Here is an 18,046-nt window from a genome sequence, read left to right as displayed (position 1 = left end):
GCCAAGTAAACGAAGAGAGTCGTAGGCAGCGGCAACGGCGTGGGGCGCTCGGGGCGGGGCAGCGGGGGTCGGCGGGGGGTGCTCGGCGTGTGAGTGCCAAGTTGCGGGATTGGCCCGGTGTCGAGGTGGCAGCTCGACAACTACTTAAGGCAGTGGCAGCTGACTTGGTTGGCGTTCATCCCACACCCGGACGACCACACACCATGGCCACCACCGAGAAGAACCACTACGCCAACGGCATCGCGCCCGCCGACGAGAAGGAGCAGTGGGGCACGCGCGCCATCTCTCACGAGAGCGGCGAGGAGCAGGCCATCAAGGGCGAGCCCACCCAGCTCCTCGGCCACGACATTGACGCCGGCCTCGACCCGGCCGAGGTCAAGCGCATCACGCGCAAGATCGACTTCCGCCTCATCCCCATGCTCATCGCCATGTACTCGATCTCGCTCATCGACCGCACCAACCTCGCCGTCGCCCGCACGGCCAACGAGAACCAGTTTGACAAGGACCTCGGAACCGGCAAGCCCAACGGCATGGAGTACAACATTGTCACCCTCGTCTTCTTTGTCCCCTACATTGTCTTTGAGCTTCCCGTGAGTCTTACCTTTCGCCGCTGCTGCATGCACCCGCTGACCCCCCGCCTAGTCGCAGTTCGGTCTCAAGAAGTTTGGTGCCCGCCTCTGGCTCGGCTCGGCCGTCACCCTCTGGGGCTTCGTCATGCTCGGCATGGGCTTTGTCAAGAACTGGCAGTCGCTCGCCGCCCTCCGCGCCATCCTCGGCTTCTTCGAGTCGGCCCTCTTCCCCGGAGCCGCCTTCCTTATCTCGTGCTGGTACCCCCGCCGCGAGCTCGCTGTCCGCAACGTCATCTTCTACATCACCTCGGCCGTCGCTGGCTCCTTCGCCAAGCTCCTCGGCTTCGGCTTCTCCCAGGCCAACGGCACCGCCGGCCTCGCTGGCTGGCAGTGGATGTTCATCATCTACGGAATTATCACTGTAATCATCGGCGCTGCGGCGCTCATCTGGCTCGTCGACATCCCCACCAAGGCCGTGTTCCTCACCGAGGAGGAGCGCGAGATTGTCCAGCTTCGTCTCGAGCGCGACCGTGCCGACTCGATCCCCGACTCGCTCACCTGGGCCAAGGTCGGCAAGTACGCCCTCGACCCTCTTCCCTGGCTGTTCGCCCTCAGCTTCATGTCGGTCACCACCTCGGCCTACGCCCTGTCCTTCTTCCTCCCCCGTCTCCTCACCAACATGGGCTTCAACAACGTCGAGTCAATGGTCCTCGGTACGCCTGCCTACTTCTGGGCTATTGTCCCCGGCTTCGTCTGCGGCCGCATCGCCGACCGTATCCCCGGCACCCGCGGCGCTGCTGTCCTCTTCAACTCGGCCTGCATCATCGCCGGCACTGCCATGTACTCGCGCCTGCCCATGGGCATGAAGGCTGCGCGCATGGCCGGTATCTTCATCGCCTGCGGCGGCGGCAACGCCAACGTCCCCCTCATCATCTCGTGGCAGGCCGTCTCGATCCGCTCCCAGTCCAAGCGCGCCTTCTGCTCGGCCCTCACCATTGCCTTTGGCGGCATCGGCGGTATCCTCGGCTCGACCCTCTTCTTCAACAAGGAGGCCAAGATCGGCTACCCCACCGGTGTCTACACCATCATCGGCCTCAACTCGATGGCCTTTGTCTTTGCCATCATCCTCATCCTGTGGTTCCGCTGGAAGAACTCGCGCGCCGACCGCGGCCTCATGATCATTGAGGGTGTCGAGGGCTTCCGCCTTCAGTGGTAGATGGGTTGTTGGAGTTGGGCTTGGAGGGTGCGCGCGGTAGCGCACCACACATACATACACACAAAAAGTTGTACCATTTGTTGAGCACGAACATTGGAATGCATCACACATTGCATAGGAGCTGGGGCTGCAGACGCAGACGATCGAGACAGGCTGGAGAGGACGAGCTGAACAACAGGAGTCGAGTGGTCGGTGGGAAGACTTCCGGAGTCACCGTGCCAAGGCGCCAAGGTGCCCGCCGGCGAGCCCTCGGCGGTCGGCTTGTCGGCATCAGCCCGGTCGGTCGGCTGCGGAGCGGGCGGGCGGGCGTGCTCGACGGACGGGCCGGTGTGCGGCCGAGGCGGGGCGGCGGTGGACGAGGGGGGGCTCGGCGTCATGCTTCAGCCAAGGCCGCAGCGTCCACTCTGACCCGCTCATCATCCACGGAATCGCAGGCCGAGGGGGGTGGGTCAGCAGGGCCGAATGGTTGAATGGGCTCAGCAGGCACCCCCTCCACTCCCCCACCCAGCCAAGGTACACGGCCAGCGGCGTACGAGTGCACAGAATTGCTGGGCTTACTCGCAGCGAGCGCGGTCAGCAGCATGCATCGCGCCACAGCCCTCCATAGCAGGCCGAGGGTGGAGTTTGCCGAGCCCGGCGGGTGGAGTCAGCCAAGTGCCACCCCCCACCCCACCCGTTGCCGCAGCCTCGGCCAAATCCGAGATTGATAATCGCCAGTCCAGTCGCCATCACACACTCGACCATGTCGGCGCTAGTCATCGCCCAGGCGCGCGTCGACGAGCATGCGCGCTTGCTCCGGGGCGGGGAAGGGTACGGCGCGGCGGACGTCGCGCGGAGCGACGCTGGGTCCGACACCGCCGAGGAGGAGGACGACGACAAGCCCCACGTCCCGCTCAAGTATGGCATGTCGACGGCGCGGCTCGTGATCGTGTGGTGAGTGCGCGTGGGTCCGCGGAATCGTCGCATTGCTCGCCTCTGTGCCCCTGCGTCGTCGGGCTCGGCGCGGCCGTCGTGTCTACTGGCGAGGTTGGCAGTGCTGCTCGATATGCAGCCCCCCCAGCAGGCCCCCTCCTCGCCTCGCAGATGACAGCTGCTCTCGGCTTCCTCACCTGGAGTTGAGTCGGCCTCGAAGCTGGTGTCTCCTGGGCGCAGGCTCCAACCCGTCCCTCATGTGTCCCCCTCCCCCGCTGCCGAGCAGCCATCGCTCGCTCGCTGACGCTCGCTCCCATCAACCCTCGCTCGCTCGCAGCCTCGGCATCTGGTCCTCCAACTTCGCCTTCGCCGTGCAAGGCACCGCGATCCCCACCCTCGCGCCCAGCATCTCCAGCCACTTCCAGCACGCCGAGCTCGCGGCGTACCTCGGCAGCGTGTTCGGCCTGGCCAACACGGCCGGGATACCAGTGTACGGCGTGCTCATCGACACGTTGGGCCGGCGCTTCGCGATGCTCGTGGCGTGTGCGCTCTTCGGCGCCGGGACCGTCGCGTGCGCGCTCGCGCCGGGCATGTATGCGCTCATTGCGGCGCGGGGCGTCGCGGGGCTCGGTGGGGGCGGGTTGTTGGCTGTCAGCGCGGTCATTTGCACCGACTTGGTCGAGCTGAGGGAGCGGGGGTTTTACCAGGGTACGGACTCGAGTGGCTCGCTCCTGGCGGTGGCCTGCTCACTCGCTCACTCGCGCGCTCGCTGACGCTCGCGCGCAGGCATCATGATGACAATCTTCGGCATCGGGTCCACGCTCGGCGGCCCGCTGTCAGGCTACCTCGCCGACCACTACGGCTGGCAGTGGTCCTTCTGGGTACAGGTGCCCATCATAGCGTGGTGCGCGGCCATCGTAGCGCTCTTCCTCCCCGAGCCGCCCACCCCTCCGACGCACAAGAGCGCGTGGAGGGGGCTGCTGAGCCTCGACTGGGCCGGCACGGCGCTGCTGCTCGGCGCGATATCCGCGCTCATCCTCGCGCTGAGTCTGCACACGTCGTACTTTTACGCGTGGGCCGATGTGCGCGTCGCCGGCCTGCTCGCGGCCAGCGCGGTCGGCCTCGGCGCGTTCGTGAGGGTCGAGGGCAGGGCCGCGCGCCCGATCGTGCCCCTCTCCCTCTTCCGCTCACGCCAGCTCGTCGCGCTGTGGGTCAGCTCGGCGCTCATCAGCTCCGTCAACCTCGGGTTCCAGTTCCAGATCCCGACGTTCTTCGCCGTGCTGGCTGATGCGCCGGCGGCCGAAGCGGGCCTCGTGGTCAGCATATGCTCGGGCATAGGACTGTCGACCGGCACGCTGCTCGCGGGCTAGTGAGTCGGCGTAGGTGACTCAGCTGACCGACGCAGCCACATTCGCCGGGGCGGGGGGTACACGACGCTGGGCCAGGCCGCCGTCGCCGTGCTCATCGTCGCGCCGCTCGTCGCGGCAAAGTGGACGCCCTCGTGGCCCTGGTGGGCGTTCTACGCGACGGCCGCCCCCGCGTCCTGGGGCTACGCGACCTTCCTCTGCGTCTCGCTCAGTACGTTCTTTCCTGTGCACCGCTGACCCCAGTCGCGCTCATCTCCAGCGTGGACCGGCACACGATGCCCAAGGCGACGGCCCTGCTCTACACGGTGCGCTCGCTCGGCGCGACCCTCGGCGTAAGCCTCGGCGGCAGCGTGCAGGTCGGCGCTTTGGTATCGGGGCTCGAGGCGCGCTTCGCCGGCCAGCCTGGCGCCGAGGCCATCATCAGCGCCGTCGTGCACTCCAAGGAGGCGATCAAGGACCTGCCGGCGGGGCAGAGGGCGCTCGCACTCGACGCGTACGCGGACAGCATATCCGTCGTGTGGGTCGCGTGTGCGGGCGCCGCGGCCTTGACGCTGGTTGCTGCGCTGTTCATCCGCCAGAACGACATCCACGGGGTCGCGAAGCGGCCGGGGGATGAGGACGAGGAGTAGAGGTGGGTAGAGTTAGAGCATAGTTAGAACGTAGAGCTGGTTAATGCACCGTTGCGGAGTGCCGTCGGCGTCGCCTCTGCCGCGTTGGCCCGCAGCCCGGCCGGGCGATGCCGCGAGCGGGACACTCCGCTGGGCTCGGGCACTGTCGCGGCGCCACACCCGTCGCCGCTACCCCGCCCCGACCCGCGCGACCATCTCGTGCATTCCGTGTCGTTCCAGACGGCACTGACGCCGTACCGACACAGCCCCGCAGCACCGACGTCAGCGCCGTCGGCGCACGGCCGGGCCCTGAGCCCACCCCGCAAGTCAGGGCGGCAAGGCTCGGCGCCGCTCGGCGTCCAATAGCAGTGCGTGCGCTGCGCCGTCCGGCTCGCCATCTCGACGTCATCGGGTGCGGGGGTGCTCGAGCGGCGAGCCGCGCCGCGCTGCGTCAGTCGAGTCCAAGTCCGCTCGGCTCCGTCTGTCGCGTCAGACGTCCATTCATGTCATTTGTACTGCTGCTTCCTCTCCCCTCGCTCATCGGCCCTGGTAGCCGCCAGTGTTGACGTCGCCGTGGCCGCGGGTCGCGTTCTTGACGGCGCCCTCGACCTGGAACTTTGCGACCTGGCTCTTGCCGTTGTCGAGGATGAGCGTGATGGCGGCCCTGGGCGGTCAGCTGTGGTCGGATGCGGTGTCTCAGCTACTCACTCAACAGACTTGTCCTTGACCTTCTTGTCGTCGCCGAAGAAGGCCGTCTCGAGCTCCTGCTTGCCGATGGGCTTGAGGATGCCGGTGTGGCCCGTGCCCGACGAGTACTGCGGTGTGAGCGGGGTGTCCGTTGTGGTGAGTCTGTCTTCCCCCCTCCCCTCGTTTGGATGGAGATGGTTCGCGAGCACGCTCGCAAGCCATCTCGCCCGCCTGACCACCCATCTGCGCGAGGAGGACGTGGCCCGGCCGCCCGCCCACCCCGAGGAAGGCACATCGCCACCACCCACCCCCCCTCCGCTCCCTTCCCCAAGCCACTCACAATGTTGAAGTTTCCAATGAAACGCGCCAGGGCAATGTCCTTGCTGCCGTCCTTCCAAGCCTTGTACTCTGCCTCGTCGTCGATGAGGACAACGTACTCGTCGGCGTGCTCGTGTGGGCGCCAGATGACGGCAAGGGTGTCGGCGGTCATTGTGTGTGGGGGTGGGGGGTGGGGTGTGTGTGCGGTTGTGGGTAGTCTCTCTAGGGAAGAGAGAGTAGAGAGATGGGCTGTTTGGATGTGTTGATGAAGAGGAAGAGAAGGTTGCAGAAGGATGGATGCGTTATAAGGCGTGTCCCGGGTGGGGCGGCGGCGGTGGAACTGGCACTGGATCGCGGTGGCCATTGGACCATCTGGGTGGACCACTCAACTCGACTTCTGACGTCACATGATGTCAACGAACGCCGGAGCCGGGTGGAGCGGGAGTAGACCCACGCGACGAGCTTGGCGGGCCTATGACCCACGTGGCCGCGTGCCTAACCTCTCCCCCAATATCTTGAACTAGGCGCGCCGTGCCTGGGTGCGAGAAAAAATGTCCACGATGGGCCGATCGCGCCCAAGAAAGAAATTTGATCCCGTCACCGTTGATGCCGCCATCTCGCGCGTCGCGTCTCTCTCTGTGCAGCTCGCTCGCTCTCTCTCGTACGACTTGGAGCCCAGCCCATCACGAACCCTCTTTGCCTCTGCTCCTGTGCCCTTTGATCCCTCTTGAGCCCCCTCAGCCGGCTGCTCACATGGCCCCATCCTAGCACCTAGCACCTGTCACGTCGACGCATTGCCGCCGCCGCCTCCGCCTCCGCCTCGGCGCGCACGCGCCTGCCTGCTGCCTGGCATCTAGGTCGGGCCCGCCCGCCCGCCCGCCAAAGGTAAAGGCCCAAAGGCGCCGCGCCAATCGGCCCATTGCGGTTTTCAGGCGCGTCGCGCGTGCAAGCGACTTGCGGCCAGGCAGGCAGGCGGGTGGCCCCCCAAAAGTCCATCGTATCATATTGTGATGCATGCAACGACGACGTGCTGCTGGCTGCTGCAACCACGACCTCTTACTCTACTCTGTACTCTCTCGCATTGTTCTAAACGCTTCATTGTTCAGCTCTTCTTCTTCTCTGTACATCCCCCATCTCACCCCCATCACACCCCACACTACAATGGTCGCCCCCTTTGACATCCCCGCCCGCCCGGCCAACGTCGGCATCAAGGCCATCGAGATGTACTTCCCCAAGCGCTGCATCTCCGAGGACGACCTCGAGGACTTTGATGGCGTCAGCAAGGGCAAGTACACGATTGGTCTCGGCCAGAAGTACATGGCCTTTACCGACGACACGTGAGTAGGCGGCTTGGGAACGCTGGGGGACGGAGCAGTTGTGGAGGGGGGTGGTGCGATGGCGAGTGGTGCCATGGAGCCATGGTGCGATGGCGAGGCGCACTGGCGGGGCGCGACACAACTCCGACGCAACTCCGAGCTAACCTCTGCAGCGAGGACATCAACTCGGTCGCTCTCTCGGTCGTCTCGTCGCTCCTCGAGAAGTACAACATCGACCCCAAGTCGATCGGCCGCCTCGACGTCGGCACTGAGACTCTGATCGACAAGTCCAAGTCGACCAAGACTGTCCTCATGGACCTGTTTGCCAAGGCCGGCAACCACGACATTGAGGGCATCGACTCGAAGAACGCCTGCTACGGCTCGACGGCCGCCCTCTTCAACTGCATCAACTGGATCCAGTCCGAGTCGTGGGACGGCCGCGACGCCATCGTCATGTGCGGTGACATTGCCATCTACAAGGAGGGCTCGGCCCGCCCCGTCGGCGGCATGGGTGCCTGCGCTCTGCTCATTGGCCCCAACGCGCCCCTCGTTGTCGAGCGTGAGTGCGGCGGCGGCGGCGGCATCGTGCCATGCGCCTCCCTCTTGCCCGTTGTAGCAGCATGCTGACCCCCGTCCCAGCCGTCCACGGCACGTACATTGCCAACACGTACGACTTTTACAAGCCCGACCTTTCGGCTGAATACGTGAGTTTGATTGCCGTGGCGTGGCGCTTGGCGGCGCGTGCGCCGAGACAATAACAAGGACTGACACGGCCCCAGCCCACCGTCGACGGCCCCTGGACCATTGCCGCCTACCTCGGCGCTCTGGACAACGCCTACAACACGTACCTCGACAAGGCGGCCGCCTCGCGCGCCCGCGCCGCCAAGAAGGGCCTCACCAACGGTGTCGCCAACGGTGTCGACGCCGAGGACCTGACCCAGTTCGACTACGTCTGCCTCCACTCGCCCTACGGCAAGCTCGTCCAGAAGGGCCACGCCCGTCTGTTCTACAACGACTACCTCCGCAACCCCACCGACGCCAAGTTTGCCAACATCCCCGAGAACATCAAGGACCTTGACAAGACCAAGACGTACACGGACAAGGTTGTCGAGAAGACGTTCATCGCCCACGCCGACGCCCACTACAAGGCGGCCGTTGTCCCCGGCTCGGACTGCGTCAAGCGCTGCGGTAACATGTACACTGCTTCGCTGTACGGTGCCTTCGCGGCCCTCGTCGCCAACACGCCTTCGGACTCGTTCCAGGGCAAGCGCGTCGGTCTCTACGCCTTCGGCTCGGGCTGCGCCGCGTCGTTCTACGCCATCCGCGTCGCCGGCTCGACCGAGGAGATCCGCTCCAAGCTTGACCTCCAGAAGCGCCTCGCCGCCATGGAGGTTGTCCACCCCACCGTCTACGTCGAGTCGCTCAAGACGCGCGAGGACAACCACAACGCTGTCAAGTACACGCCCCAGGGATCGATTGACAACATCTGGCCCGGCGCCTACTACCTCGTCGGTGTCGACGACCTCTACCGCCGCACCTACGCCCAGAAGCCGGCGTCGGCTTAAGCGCGGATCTCATTGTATTACTTTAGACGGCATCTACATTGTCAATCTGATACCCTGGCTTTCATGCATGGATGATTGCGACGCGAGGGCACACGAGCGAAGCGAGTGTGCCGGAGTGCGGGGGACCGAGGATGTGGTCAGAGGGGCGTGATCGTCCTCTGCGTCGATACCCCTATACCCCGTGATGATCAAAGCAGCGATGTCTGCAGCGACGAGCGCGTGCACTGCCCGCCATGGCCCGTAACACATGCAATATAGTGTACAACAACACAGTCGAGTCGACTCGCCTACCCGCCCCAGCCATACGCATACCCCGCGCTCTTGCCCCCGATGCCAGGCTGAGGCCGCCACAGCGCCGGCGCCGGCCGCTCACGGGGCGGCCTGACCCGTCTCCTCTTCCGCGGCGCAGCCTCCTCCCCCGGGGGAAGCACCTCCGCCAGCCGGAGCACCGGCACGGCCTTGGCCGCGCTCTTCTCGCTGCCCCTCGCGACGAAGAGCACGGGCAGGACGGCGCCGGCGGACACGGTGTACGCGCCCACCTCGGACGGGGCGACGGGCGGCGCGGGCGCGTCGACCGCCGCCTCGGCCGCGAGGCGCGCGATCCGCTCCCTCACGTGCGCTGGGAGAGGTTGCAGGCGCGGGTTCGGGGTCGGCGGGACGACCTCGCGCGTGCTGAGGGAGACTGGGCGGGGCTGCTGGTCGGTCGAGAAGAGGCGGAAGGCTGGCGTGAGATGGGTAGCGGGGGGGACTTACACACTGGCACGTCGTCGGCTCTGGGCGGCGGAGGGGGGAGCTCGCCGGCAGCCGCGGCGGCGAGGTCGCGCAGCGCGCGCTCGCGCTCTTTTCGGCGGCGCTTCTTTGCGTTCTGCTTCTCGGCTTTGGTGAGGGGGCGGCCGAGGGCCGCTTCGGCCGCTGCGTCGTCGTCTACTTCGGGGGCGGGGAGGGAGGCGGAGGCGAGGGAGGTGGCTGGGGGAGCCGGGGGGAGGTCGGGCAGGAGGGCCGCCATGAGGCGGTGGTACGCTGCCACCACTTCTTCTGCTGGCTCGAAGCCTGCGTCACTGCCGGCCGACGGGGTCGGGGACGGCGCGCGCGGCGCTGGAGCCGGCGGGGGCGAGGGCGAGCTTGTGGCCATGTTGTTGTTATTATTGTCGATGTTGTCGATGGAGATGTCGCAGATGACTGCCCCTCCACCCGCGGCTCGCCACGCTAGAAAATTACCGGCAAACGCCGTCCGCCCATATCGCCACCTCGACTGTTGTTTGTGCCTTCAGTCCACTCCACCCACCATGTCATACAACAACGTCGGTCTCTCGACCGCGCGCGGAAGGTGAGCGAGCCCGACGGCCGCGCTGACGCGAAGCGGCACAAATGGATACATTGTGCGCAACACCGGCAGCGTCAAGGTGCGCGACGGGCCCCCGAACGGCGGGTTCGCGGGCTACCAGCGCTACGATGACTACCTCAACGACATTGCCAAGCCGATGGTGCACCGTGCGCCGGATGCGGGCATCCTCGAGCACGAGAGGAAGCGGCAGGTCGAGATCAAGTGTCTGGAGCTGCGAGACGAGATGGAGGACGCGGGGTGGGTCCCTCCCCCGCGGAGGTTGAAGCTGACGGCGTAGGGCCGACGAAGGCGACATCGAGGACGCCGTCAGCGCGCTGCGCGAAAAGCTGAGCCACGAGACCATCGTACCCGCGCGCCGCGCGACAGACAGCCACAGCGTCGCGCGGGCCAAGGAGGTCGAGATGGGCCGGCTCGGGCGCGCGCTCAACATCGGCCCGGACCACGTCGAGGGGCGCGCGTTCCAGCGCGAGACGGACGAGGAGAAGGCCGCGCGGCTCGCTGAGAAGGAGGAGAGGGAGAGGCAGCGCGTCGAGGCCGCGCTCAAGCGCGAGCGTGAGGCCGAGGAGCGTGAGGCCGCCTGGCGCGAGAAGGAGAAGCTGCGCAGGAGAGAGGAGTACTACCGCAAGCAGGGGAGGAGCCGGCGCGACGACTCAAGGTCGCCTAGCCCGCGTGCGAGGGACGACTCGCGGTCCCCGGCCCCGCGGCGCAGGGACGACTCGCGCTCGCGCTCGCCTGCCCCGCGCAGGCGCGACGACTCGGACTCGCCGCCCCGCCGCGCGCGTGATGACTCGGCCTCGCCTCCCCGCCGTCGCGACGACTCGCGCTCGCCACCCCGCCGCCGCGACGACTCGGCCTCGCCCCCCCGCCGGCGCGCAGACAGCCGCTCGCCCGCGCCCCGCCGCGACGACAGCCGCTCGCCCTCGCGCTCGGCGTCGCCCCCGCGCAGGCGGCGCTACGACGACGACTCGGACTAGGCGTGTATGAGAGACGCTCTGGAGTCTAGGCGTGTATGAGAGGCGCGCTGGGCCACGAGGCGTGTATGAGAGGAGTGGCTCGTGATTGCAGGTGGCAGTGAAGCAGGCAGTAGTATAGCATGTATGCGCAGTGTGCGATCGAGGTTGGTCGGGCGGCGCGGCTGACGGCTGACGGCTGACGGTGAATGCCAGCTCACCGCATCGCAGCTTGGCTCACCGACCTTACAAGTTCTGACACTGCACCGCTTCACCAGTCCCCGGTCCTTTATCGCAGGCGAGCAGGCCGCCCAGGTCGGCGATACGGCGCCCTGCCGGATGCCTAGTGGTTGCACGTAGCGGCCGACCGGCGCAGGTCTGCTCACCCGCGGGCTTTGGCACCTCACCAAACTGGATGCCGAGTATCCTGGCCCCGGGACGTGTCTTGAGCCGCCTACCTCTCTGGGCCGTCGCAACATGCTGGGTCACCCAGCATGAATGTTGTTGCGACGGCCCAGAGCGACAGGCAGCCCAGGACGTGATCCAGCGCCTTGGCACTCCAGACCGTCTGTGCAGCTGGCGCAGGGGTGATGAGGATGGGGCAGCTGCCTACATTGCGCATCAGACGCATACACCGTCAAAGCTGGCGGTGGCGATAAGGAATGAATGCCGGAATGCCACCGCACCATCGACGTGGGTGCCTGCCCTCGCGTTCCAGCACGTATGCAGGTATCCAATTCCCCCCCCCCCCATGCTCCGGTATCCTCAGCGGCGACTACATCGACTTTAGGCCGGGCTGACTGAGCTCGGACTGGGGGCAGGCCGAGCCCCTCGGTTTGTGCCAAGATGCCGAGTCACCATCCATGACTCATACGTGGCGAGTGCTTGATTGCAGCATTTCGCCCAGACGCGACGCAACGCAGCACGCAACGACTACCCCCTCGCTTACAGCTGCTGACTTGTTGGCGTCGCCCAGGCCTTGGCCTTTGTGCGGGCGTGATCAGGTTGCTGTGGATATCACGCGCCCCGAGCTGGCCGCGCATAAAAGGGAGACACGGGCGAGGGCGAGCTGACCACCTCGCAACCACCTTGCACTCACCGCTCGCTCCACCCAGCCCCATGCCCCTCACGTACGACGTCTTCATCACGCCACCGCTAGCGCAGGCCCCGACCATCCCCCTCCCGGGCGGCGAGGCGCCGCAGTGGCAGCCGCTGTCGACGACGGTCGTCTCGGGCCTGCGCGACGCCGTGCTCATCGACCCGCCCTTCACCGTGCGCGAGACCGAGGCCGTCGCCGAGTGGTTCGCGGGCAAGGGGCGGCGCCTGACGCACATCTTCATCACGCACGGGCACGGCGACCACTGGTTTGGGGCGCCGGCGCTCGCCGAGCGGTTTGGCGCGCGCGTCGTCGCGAGCGAGGGGACCATCGCCGAGATGCGCAAGAGCGTCGCCGTGAAGGCTACGCTTTGGGAGAGGCTCTTCCCCGGCCAGATTCCCGAGCACACGCCGATCACGGCCGAGCCGGTCGCGGCGATCGAGCTCGAGGGCGAGGTGCTCGCCGTCGTCGAGGCGGGCCACACCGACACGGACGCGAGCACGATGCTGCACGTGCCCTCGCTGCGGCTGCTGGTGGCAGGCGACGTGGTGTACGACGGCGCGCACCAGTTCCTCGGTGAGGGCCGCGGCGGGGGCCTGCACGCGTGGCTCGCGGCGCTCGACATTGCCGAGAGCTTGAAGCCGAAGCTCGTCGTCGCGGGACACAGGGTCGCGGGGCGCGACGACGACGCGGCGCGGATCATCGGCGAGACGCGCGCGTACCTCGGCGCGGCGATCGCGCTGCGAGAGACCGAGGGGGACGCGGCCGCGTGGTACGCTGCGATGAGGGGCCGGTTCCCCGAGCGGATCACCCCCAACGCCGCGTGGCTGAGCGCGCTGGCGCTGTATAGCTAGTCGAGATGCAGTCGTGTCGTTGCAGCGGGCTGGGTTGGGCGCAGCGTGTGCACGCGGCTTGGCTACTGCCGCCGCGATCAGCTACCGGGCGGGGGCAGTGGGGGCGTAGAGGGGCGTGGCAGGGTGGGGGGGGGGGGGGCGGGGCGCTGGCTGACGTGTTGGCCGCGCGGTGCGACGCTGGCTGGGAGTCACGAATCATGGCTAGCTCGCCGCTGCGCGCAGTGAGCAGCGGCGGCAAGGTGGCGAGTGCGTCGTTGCACCGGCCAGCAAGTATCGACACCCGTTGCTGGAGGGCAGGACTTGCCACGCCACACCACCCTCTGCCTCCTCGAAAAGAGGCCAGGGCTCCGACGGCCTGTCACGCGGGCTCCCGGCGCCGTCTCGGCCTCTCGTCGGCAACTCGCGGGCACGGGCGGCTGCTCTGTACTCTGACCACGCCGTAAATGGCACGCCACGCCTACCTCGCACTGTCCGCTCGCTCGGAGTATCGCAAGGCAGCAAGACAGCGGTCGCAGCCCGCACGGCGACTGCCTGCCCGCCGGCATCGCCCAGACCGAGGCATACCCCGGTCGCCGACAGCGCGAGTATCGCGGCGCCGCAGCGCGCATCGTAAATATCGCGAGTGATCTCGCGGCCTCGCGGCCTCGGGGCCGGCGGCGCACGTGGGCCTGGCTCGGGGACCGGTGCGATCGAGCTGAGGCTGCGCGGCACGCCGCCGCACTGCACTCCGGAGCACTGTGTGCCAGCCAGCACTGGATGCTGCATGCCCCAGTCAGCGTCCACTTCGCCGTCGGCGACAGTCATGCGCGCGCGATCCGTGCGGGCGGGGGATCTGCCGGCGAGCCCGCGAACGTGTGAACGCGGGCCACGGTCGCATCAGTCACCGAGGCAGGCGTGGAGGGTCGGCTCCGAATCGTGCGTGCTGCTCGCGTGTAGCTGCCTGGCCGCTGCCTGCCCGCTGCTTGGCCGCTCCCTGCCCTGGGCATTTGACGGCTGTGTAATGGGCTGGGATGGCCGACGGGCTCGCAAATACCATGTGGCTGACGTGGATTAGTGGCATTAGGACGGGAGCTGGCTGGCTGAGCAATCACCAACGAAATCTCGGAGCTCGGCACCGGCACACGAAGCGACTCGGGCACTCGGCGAGTGCAACGAAAATTATCCCTCAGATTGCTCCTCTGCTCGTGCGCGATCCCACCGCCTCGCGACTCACCTCCCCACGGCTCGCTAGGAAATGTGCGAGCCGTGGGGGGCGAGGCAAGCCGAGCCTCGGCTTCCGGGCTTGCTTCCCTCTCCTCGGCCCCTGCGCCGTGCCGCCGTGCGCGCGTGCGTGCAGATAACGCTGTTTTCAGTCAGCATTTGCTCATGCCGCTGCCTGCCCGCGGGCCTGAGAAATCACGATGCGCTCGCGACGCGGCACTGCGGCACGCCGGGACCGACGCGAGTCGTCAGACGCCGAGGATGGCGAGGTGCTGCACTGCACTGCATGCACGACTGATAGATATAAAACCTGACAAAGTTGCGTTGACATCAGCATCCATCCCCAGATAAGCTCGCCACTGCGCAGCACCACTACGACGACAACAACAACAATAGCCCCGCCAACCATGTCGTCTGAGAAGATTGTGACGCCCGTCCTGGCCGTCACGCCTAGCGCCACGCTCACCGACCTGCCCGCTGCTGCCGCCGCCGCCGAGGTCGACAAGCCCAAGTCGGTCGACGAGCGCACCGTCTCCGCCGCCGACGGCGTGATCAAGGGCGAGAGCGAGAGCGAGGGCGCCGCCGACGAGCCCAACGCCCTGGCCTCGCTCGGCCGCGCGCGCAAGAACTACCTCATGCTCGTTTTCGTGAGTCGCCCTGCCACCGCGCCCGCCTTGTGCCCAGCTAACCCGCCCAGTGTATCTCCATGTTCATTGACGCCGCCGGTGTCTCCGCCACGTTCCTCATGACCGCCCCCATCGGCGAGGACCTGGGCATCAGCCTCGCCAACCAGGCGTGGATCCTCGGCTCGTACTCGCTCGCCTTTGCCTCGACGCTGCTCTTCGCCGGCCGCCTCGCAGACCTGTACCCGCCCAACATTGTCTACACGATCGGCTTCTTCGGCCTCGGCGTCTTCTACCTCATCATCTCGTTCATGACCAACGACTACGCCTTCTACATTCTGCGCGCGCTCTCGGGCCTGCTCGCGGTGCTCACCGTGCCCAGCTCGATCAACATGATCATCCAGATGTACCCCGAGCCCGAGGAGCAGGCCAAGAAGCTCGGCCTCTTCGGCATGTCGGGCGCGCTCGCCAACACGATCGCGCTCGTGCTCGCCGGCGCGTTCGTCACCGCCAGCTGGCGCTGGTACTTCCGCTTCATCGCCATCCTCGTCATTCCGTTCAGCGTCGGCGCGTGGTTCCTCATGCCCCGCACCAAGGCCGTCGCCGAGGACATCAAGGGCAGCGACAAGTGGAAGCGCATGGACCTCGTCGGCGTCTTCATCATGGTCGCCATGCTCGTCACCTTCATCCTGGCCTTTACCCAGGCGCCGCTCGAGGGCTGGAACAAGCCCATCTTCATCGCGCCCATTGTCATCTCGGCCGTCCTCCTCCCCGTCTTCATCATCTGGGAGCACCGCATGCCCCACGGCTACTCGCTCCTGCCGCACAACGTCTGGAGCCTGCCCAACATCTTCCCGCTCATCATCCAGGCGTCAGCGCCCTTCCTCTGGTTCGCGACCTACCAGCTCCGCATGGCCAGCTACTTCCAGGACGTGCTCCACGACTCGGCCATCATTTCCGCCGTCAAGCTCCTCCCCATGGGCATCACGGCGCTCATCGTCGGCACCCTTACCCAGGTCTTCCCGTGGCTCATCACCCGCCCCCGCTGGGTCCAGCCCATCGCCTCGCTCTTCGCCTTTGCCGGCACCATGATCCTCGCCTACTCTGACGGCGGCCGCGGCCACGACTACTGGCGCTGGGTGTTCCCCTCGGAGATTGTCGGCACCATCGGCGCCATGATCGTCTTCATCGGCATGAACACGACGCTTATCCAGGCCTTCCCCCTCGAGTTTGCTGGTGTCGGCGGCTCGTTTGCCCAGGTCATCTTCCAGATTGGCGGCATCATCGGCATTGCCGTCCAGACCGCGCTCATCGCCACTGGCGACGGCCACATCGACGACTGGAAGGGAACCCAGAACGGCTACTTCTTCTCGTCTGGATGGATCCTCGCGACCGGCCTCGTCTTCGTGCTCTGGTACAGGCAGCACAAGATGCCCTCGCACCAGGGCGGCACCGTGGCCGTCTAAGCCCCACCTGCCTCGACTTCCTAGACAAGACCTAGACCCAGCTAGAAATGTACAGTACAGTGGCATCATAATCTATGTACTTATGTATCGATGCAGCCCCGCTCTAATATCTAAGTGTGATGCGTGCTCCTATCCTCTACGCCGCGCCCGTGTTGTCCGCGCACGACCACGGCCCGGCGCTCGAGCTCGAGTCGATCAGGTCCTTGACGGCGCCGTACGTCCCCGCGACGGTCATGAAGAGGGCGACGAAGAAGAGGGTGACGTTGAGCGCGAGCGTGGCGCGGAGGCGCGGGGAGCGGCGTGCCTCGGGCGCCGCGTACCGCCAGTTGTCGTGCCACCACATGAACGTGTACGGGATGATGCAGTCGTCTGGGGGTGTGAGCTGCGGCACGGCGAGGAACCCGAGCCACCCCAAGTCACTTACTCGGTGAAATCAGCGCGCCGAGCAGCGAGATGATGTTGCCAAAGTTGGGAATCGCGCTGGCGATCACATACGCGACGGCTGACGTCCCCGCCATGCAGCCGAGCCACGTCGCCCAGTGCGTGGCCGAGTTGGACGTGAGGTGCTTCGAGCCAGCGAGCAGGCGCACGAACAGCGGCTTGCCGCTCATGTGCGCGTAGATGACGAGGCTTGCGACGAGCGCGGGGATCGCGAGCCCGAAGCACACCTTGCTCATGAGGGCGCCGGCCGAGGCCAGCGCCGGCGTCGCGACGTACTGCCCGCAGAAGACGTACACGAGGATGCCGAGCACGAGGTAGAGCCCGGTGAGGAGCGACGTGCTGAGGTACAGGTACTTTTCGTACTGCCGGGGGTCGGCCATCTCGGACACGATGTTGAAGTAGCACGGCGTGGCGGAGTATGAGAAGAGGCTGGGGAGTAAGCGGGGCCGGTAGGGGAGGCTTACACAGAGTTGACGGCGCTCATCGCGCTCCCGAACGAGGGGTTGCCGAACGCCTTGATCTCCTTTGTCCAGCCCGCGGGCGCGCCCGCAGGGCCCTGCACGCCGACGGCGACGGTGAGGGTGAGCACGGCCGCGAGGAGGGAGGCCACGCCGAGCCAGGACAGCCCGGTGATCTTCTCGAGCGTGCGGATCGAGCCCAGCGCAAAGCCGGCGACGCTGGCGACCGCGATGAAGACGGCCGTGCAGGCGCCGTGCGCGCTCACGCCGTTGAGCGCGGCGCTGAGGCTCACGACGGCGCTCGAGACGGTCGTCACCATGTCGACGAGAAAGAAGACGTAGAGGTATTCGCGGACCCAGCGCCCGCCGAACACGGAGCCGGCGTCGGGCAGGCCGTAGGTGGCTGGGTGGTTGCGCTTGAAGCTGCCGATGGAGCGCGCGCAGTCTGGGAAGCGTCAGCTGCTGCGGGGAGAGATGAGGGTGACACCCACAGCACACGATGCTCTGCACCACGAGCAGCACCAGCACGCCCGGCACGAGCCCGAGTGTCTGGAACACGAACGGGAGCGATAGGATGCCGAGCCCGATGTTGGACTTGAACATGAGCACGAAGGCGCCGAGGCCGGAGACCTTGTGAGTGTCAGCGCGAGCGTCGAGCGAGGGAGCGCGAGACGCAGGGGCACTCACGCCGCGGAAGTTTGGCCCATCGGCGCTGATGTGCCCGAAGACGGCGTCGTCGAGCGAGGCGGTGGGCGCCTCGGCCTTTTCGACTGTCGAGGAGAGCGAGGCCGTGTCTGCTGGGGGTGGTGGTCTTGTCGCCATGGTGAGTGAATGGTGAGTCGTCGAGCGAGCGCGTTCATCAAGCCAGCGAGCCCCTCGTTCAACGCAGCGAACCCTCGCCGCTGCTCGCTGCCCCCCTGCCCTGCGAAAAGTCCTCGCCCGACTCGTCGTCGGACAAACAGGCCGATGACACGAACTCGAACTTTTGATGACCGAGACCTCAGGGGCTCGCTAATCGTCCGCTTCAGCGGGCAGGCAGCGGGGGGCCGCCTAGG

At 66.6% G+C, this 18,046-nt stretch overlaps 9 protein-coding genes across 9 annotated transcripts; 6 read left to right on the top strand and 3 right to left on the bottom strand.

Moving 5' to 3' along the window:
* Positions 1-203: 203 nt before the first annotated feature.
* On the top strand, positions 204-1,785 carry Q8F55_007439 (uncharacterized protein; the record flags this gene model as incomplete). The annotated part of the gene is made up of 2 exons (XM_069355869.1): positions 204-590; positions 643-1,785. The coding sequence occupies 2 exons, from the start codon at positions 204-206 to the stop codon at positions 1,783-1,785; spliced, it is 1,530 nt and encodes a 509-aa protein (XP_069205710.1).
* A 742-nt stretch (positions 1,786-2,527) lies between these two features.
* On the top strand, positions 2,528-4,693 carry Q8F55_007438 (uncharacterized protein; the record flags this gene model as incomplete). The annotated part of the gene is made up of 5 exons (XM_069355868.1): positions 2,528-2,718; positions 3,035-3,405; positions 3,484-4,066; positions 4,103-4,275; positions 4,308-4,693. 5 exons carry the CDS (start codon positions 2,528-2,530, stop codon positions 4,691-4,693), a joined length of 1,704 nt encoding a protein of 567 aa, XP_069205709.1.
* A 516-nt stretch (positions 4,694-5,209) lies between these two features.
* On the bottom strand, positions 5,210-5,849 carry Q8F55_007437 (uncharacterized protein; the record flags this gene model as incomplete). The annotated part of the gene is made up of 3 exons (XM_069355867.1): positions 5,210-5,336; positions 5,381-5,487; positions 5,700-5,849. 3 exons carry the CDS (start codon positions 5,847-5,849, stop codon positions 5,210-5,212), a joined length of 384 nt encoding a protein of 127 aa, XP_069205708.1.
* A 989-nt stretch (positions 5,850-6,838) lies between these two features.
* ERG13 (3-hydroxy-3-methylglutaryl coenzyme A synthase) lies at positions 6,839-8,558 on the top strand (the record flags this gene model as incomplete). Its single annotated transcript, XM_069355866.1, has 4 exons — positions 6,839-7,014; positions 7,167-7,552; positions 7,633-7,697; positions 7,773-8,558. 4 exons carry the CDS (start codon positions 6,839-6,841, stop codon positions 8,556-8,558), a joined length of 1,413 nt encoding a protein of 470 aa, XP_069205707.1.
* A 287-nt stretch (positions 8,559-8,845) lies between these two features.
* On the bottom strand, positions 8,846-9,690 carry Q8F55_007435 (uncharacterized protein; the record flags this gene model as incomplete). The annotated part of the gene is made up of 2 exons (XM_069355865.1): positions 8,846-9,279; positions 9,312-9,690. 2 exons carry the CDS (start codon positions 9,688-9,690, stop codon positions 8,846-8,848), a joined length of 813 nt encoding a protein of 270 aa, XP_069205706.1.
* Positions 9,691-9,844: 154 nt separating this feature from the next.
* On the top strand, positions 9,845-10,877 carry SRRM2 (Serine/arginine repetitive matrix protein 2; the record flags this gene model as incomplete). Its single annotated transcript, XM_069355864.1, has 3 exons — positions 9,845-9,885; positions 9,919-10,140; positions 10,181-10,877. 3 exons carry the CDS (start codon positions 9,845-9,847, stop codon positions 10,875-10,877), a joined length of 960 nt encoding a protein of 319 aa, XP_069205705.1.
* A 1,095-nt stretch (positions 10,878-11,972) lies between these two features.
* On the top strand, positions 11,973-12,803 carry Q8F55_007433 (uncharacterized protein; the record flags this gene model as incomplete). The annotated part of the gene is made up of 1 exon (XM_069355863.1): positions 11,973-12,803. The coding sequence occupies one exon, from the start codon at positions 11,973-11,975 to the stop codon at positions 12,801-12,803; it is 831 nt and encodes a 276-aa protein (XP_069205704.1).
* A 1,607-nt stretch (positions 12,804-14,410) lies between these two features.
* Positions 14,411-16,092, top strand: Q8F55_007432 (uncharacterized protein; the record flags this gene model as incomplete). The annotated part of the gene is made up of 2 exons (XM_069355862.1): positions 14,411-14,650; positions 14,701-16,092. The coding sequence occupies 2 exons, from the start codon at positions 14,411-14,413 to the stop codon at positions 16,090-16,092; spliced, it is 1,632 nt and encodes a 543-aa protein (XP_069205703.1).
* Positions 16,093-16,228: 136 nt separating this feature from the next.
* On the bottom strand, positions 16,229-17,813 carry Q8F55_007431 (uncharacterized protein; the record flags this gene model as incomplete). The annotated part of the gene is made up of 5 exons (XM_069355861.1): positions 16,229-16,461; positions 16,517-16,962; positions 16,998-17,436; positions 17,483-17,621; positions 17,679-17,813. The coding sequence occupies 5 exons, from the start codon at positions 17,811-17,813 to the stop codon at positions 16,229-16,231; spliced, it is 1,392 nt and encodes a 463-aa protein (XP_069205702.1).
* Between the last annotated feature and the right edge of the window lie 233 nt (positions 17,814-18,046).

The sequence above is a fragment of the Vanrija albida genome, assembly GCF_041260175.1.
Source record: "Vanrija albida strain AlHP1 chromosome Unknown contig_6, whole genome shotgun sequence".
In the NCBI taxonomy this organism is placed as follows: Eukaryota; Fungi; Basidiomycota; class Tremellomycetes; order Trichosporonales; family Trichosporonaceae; genus Vanrija; species Vanrija albida.
The sequence above is the reverse complement of the archived record's forward strand: the minus strand, read 5'-3'. Positions and strand labels throughout refer to the sequence as shown.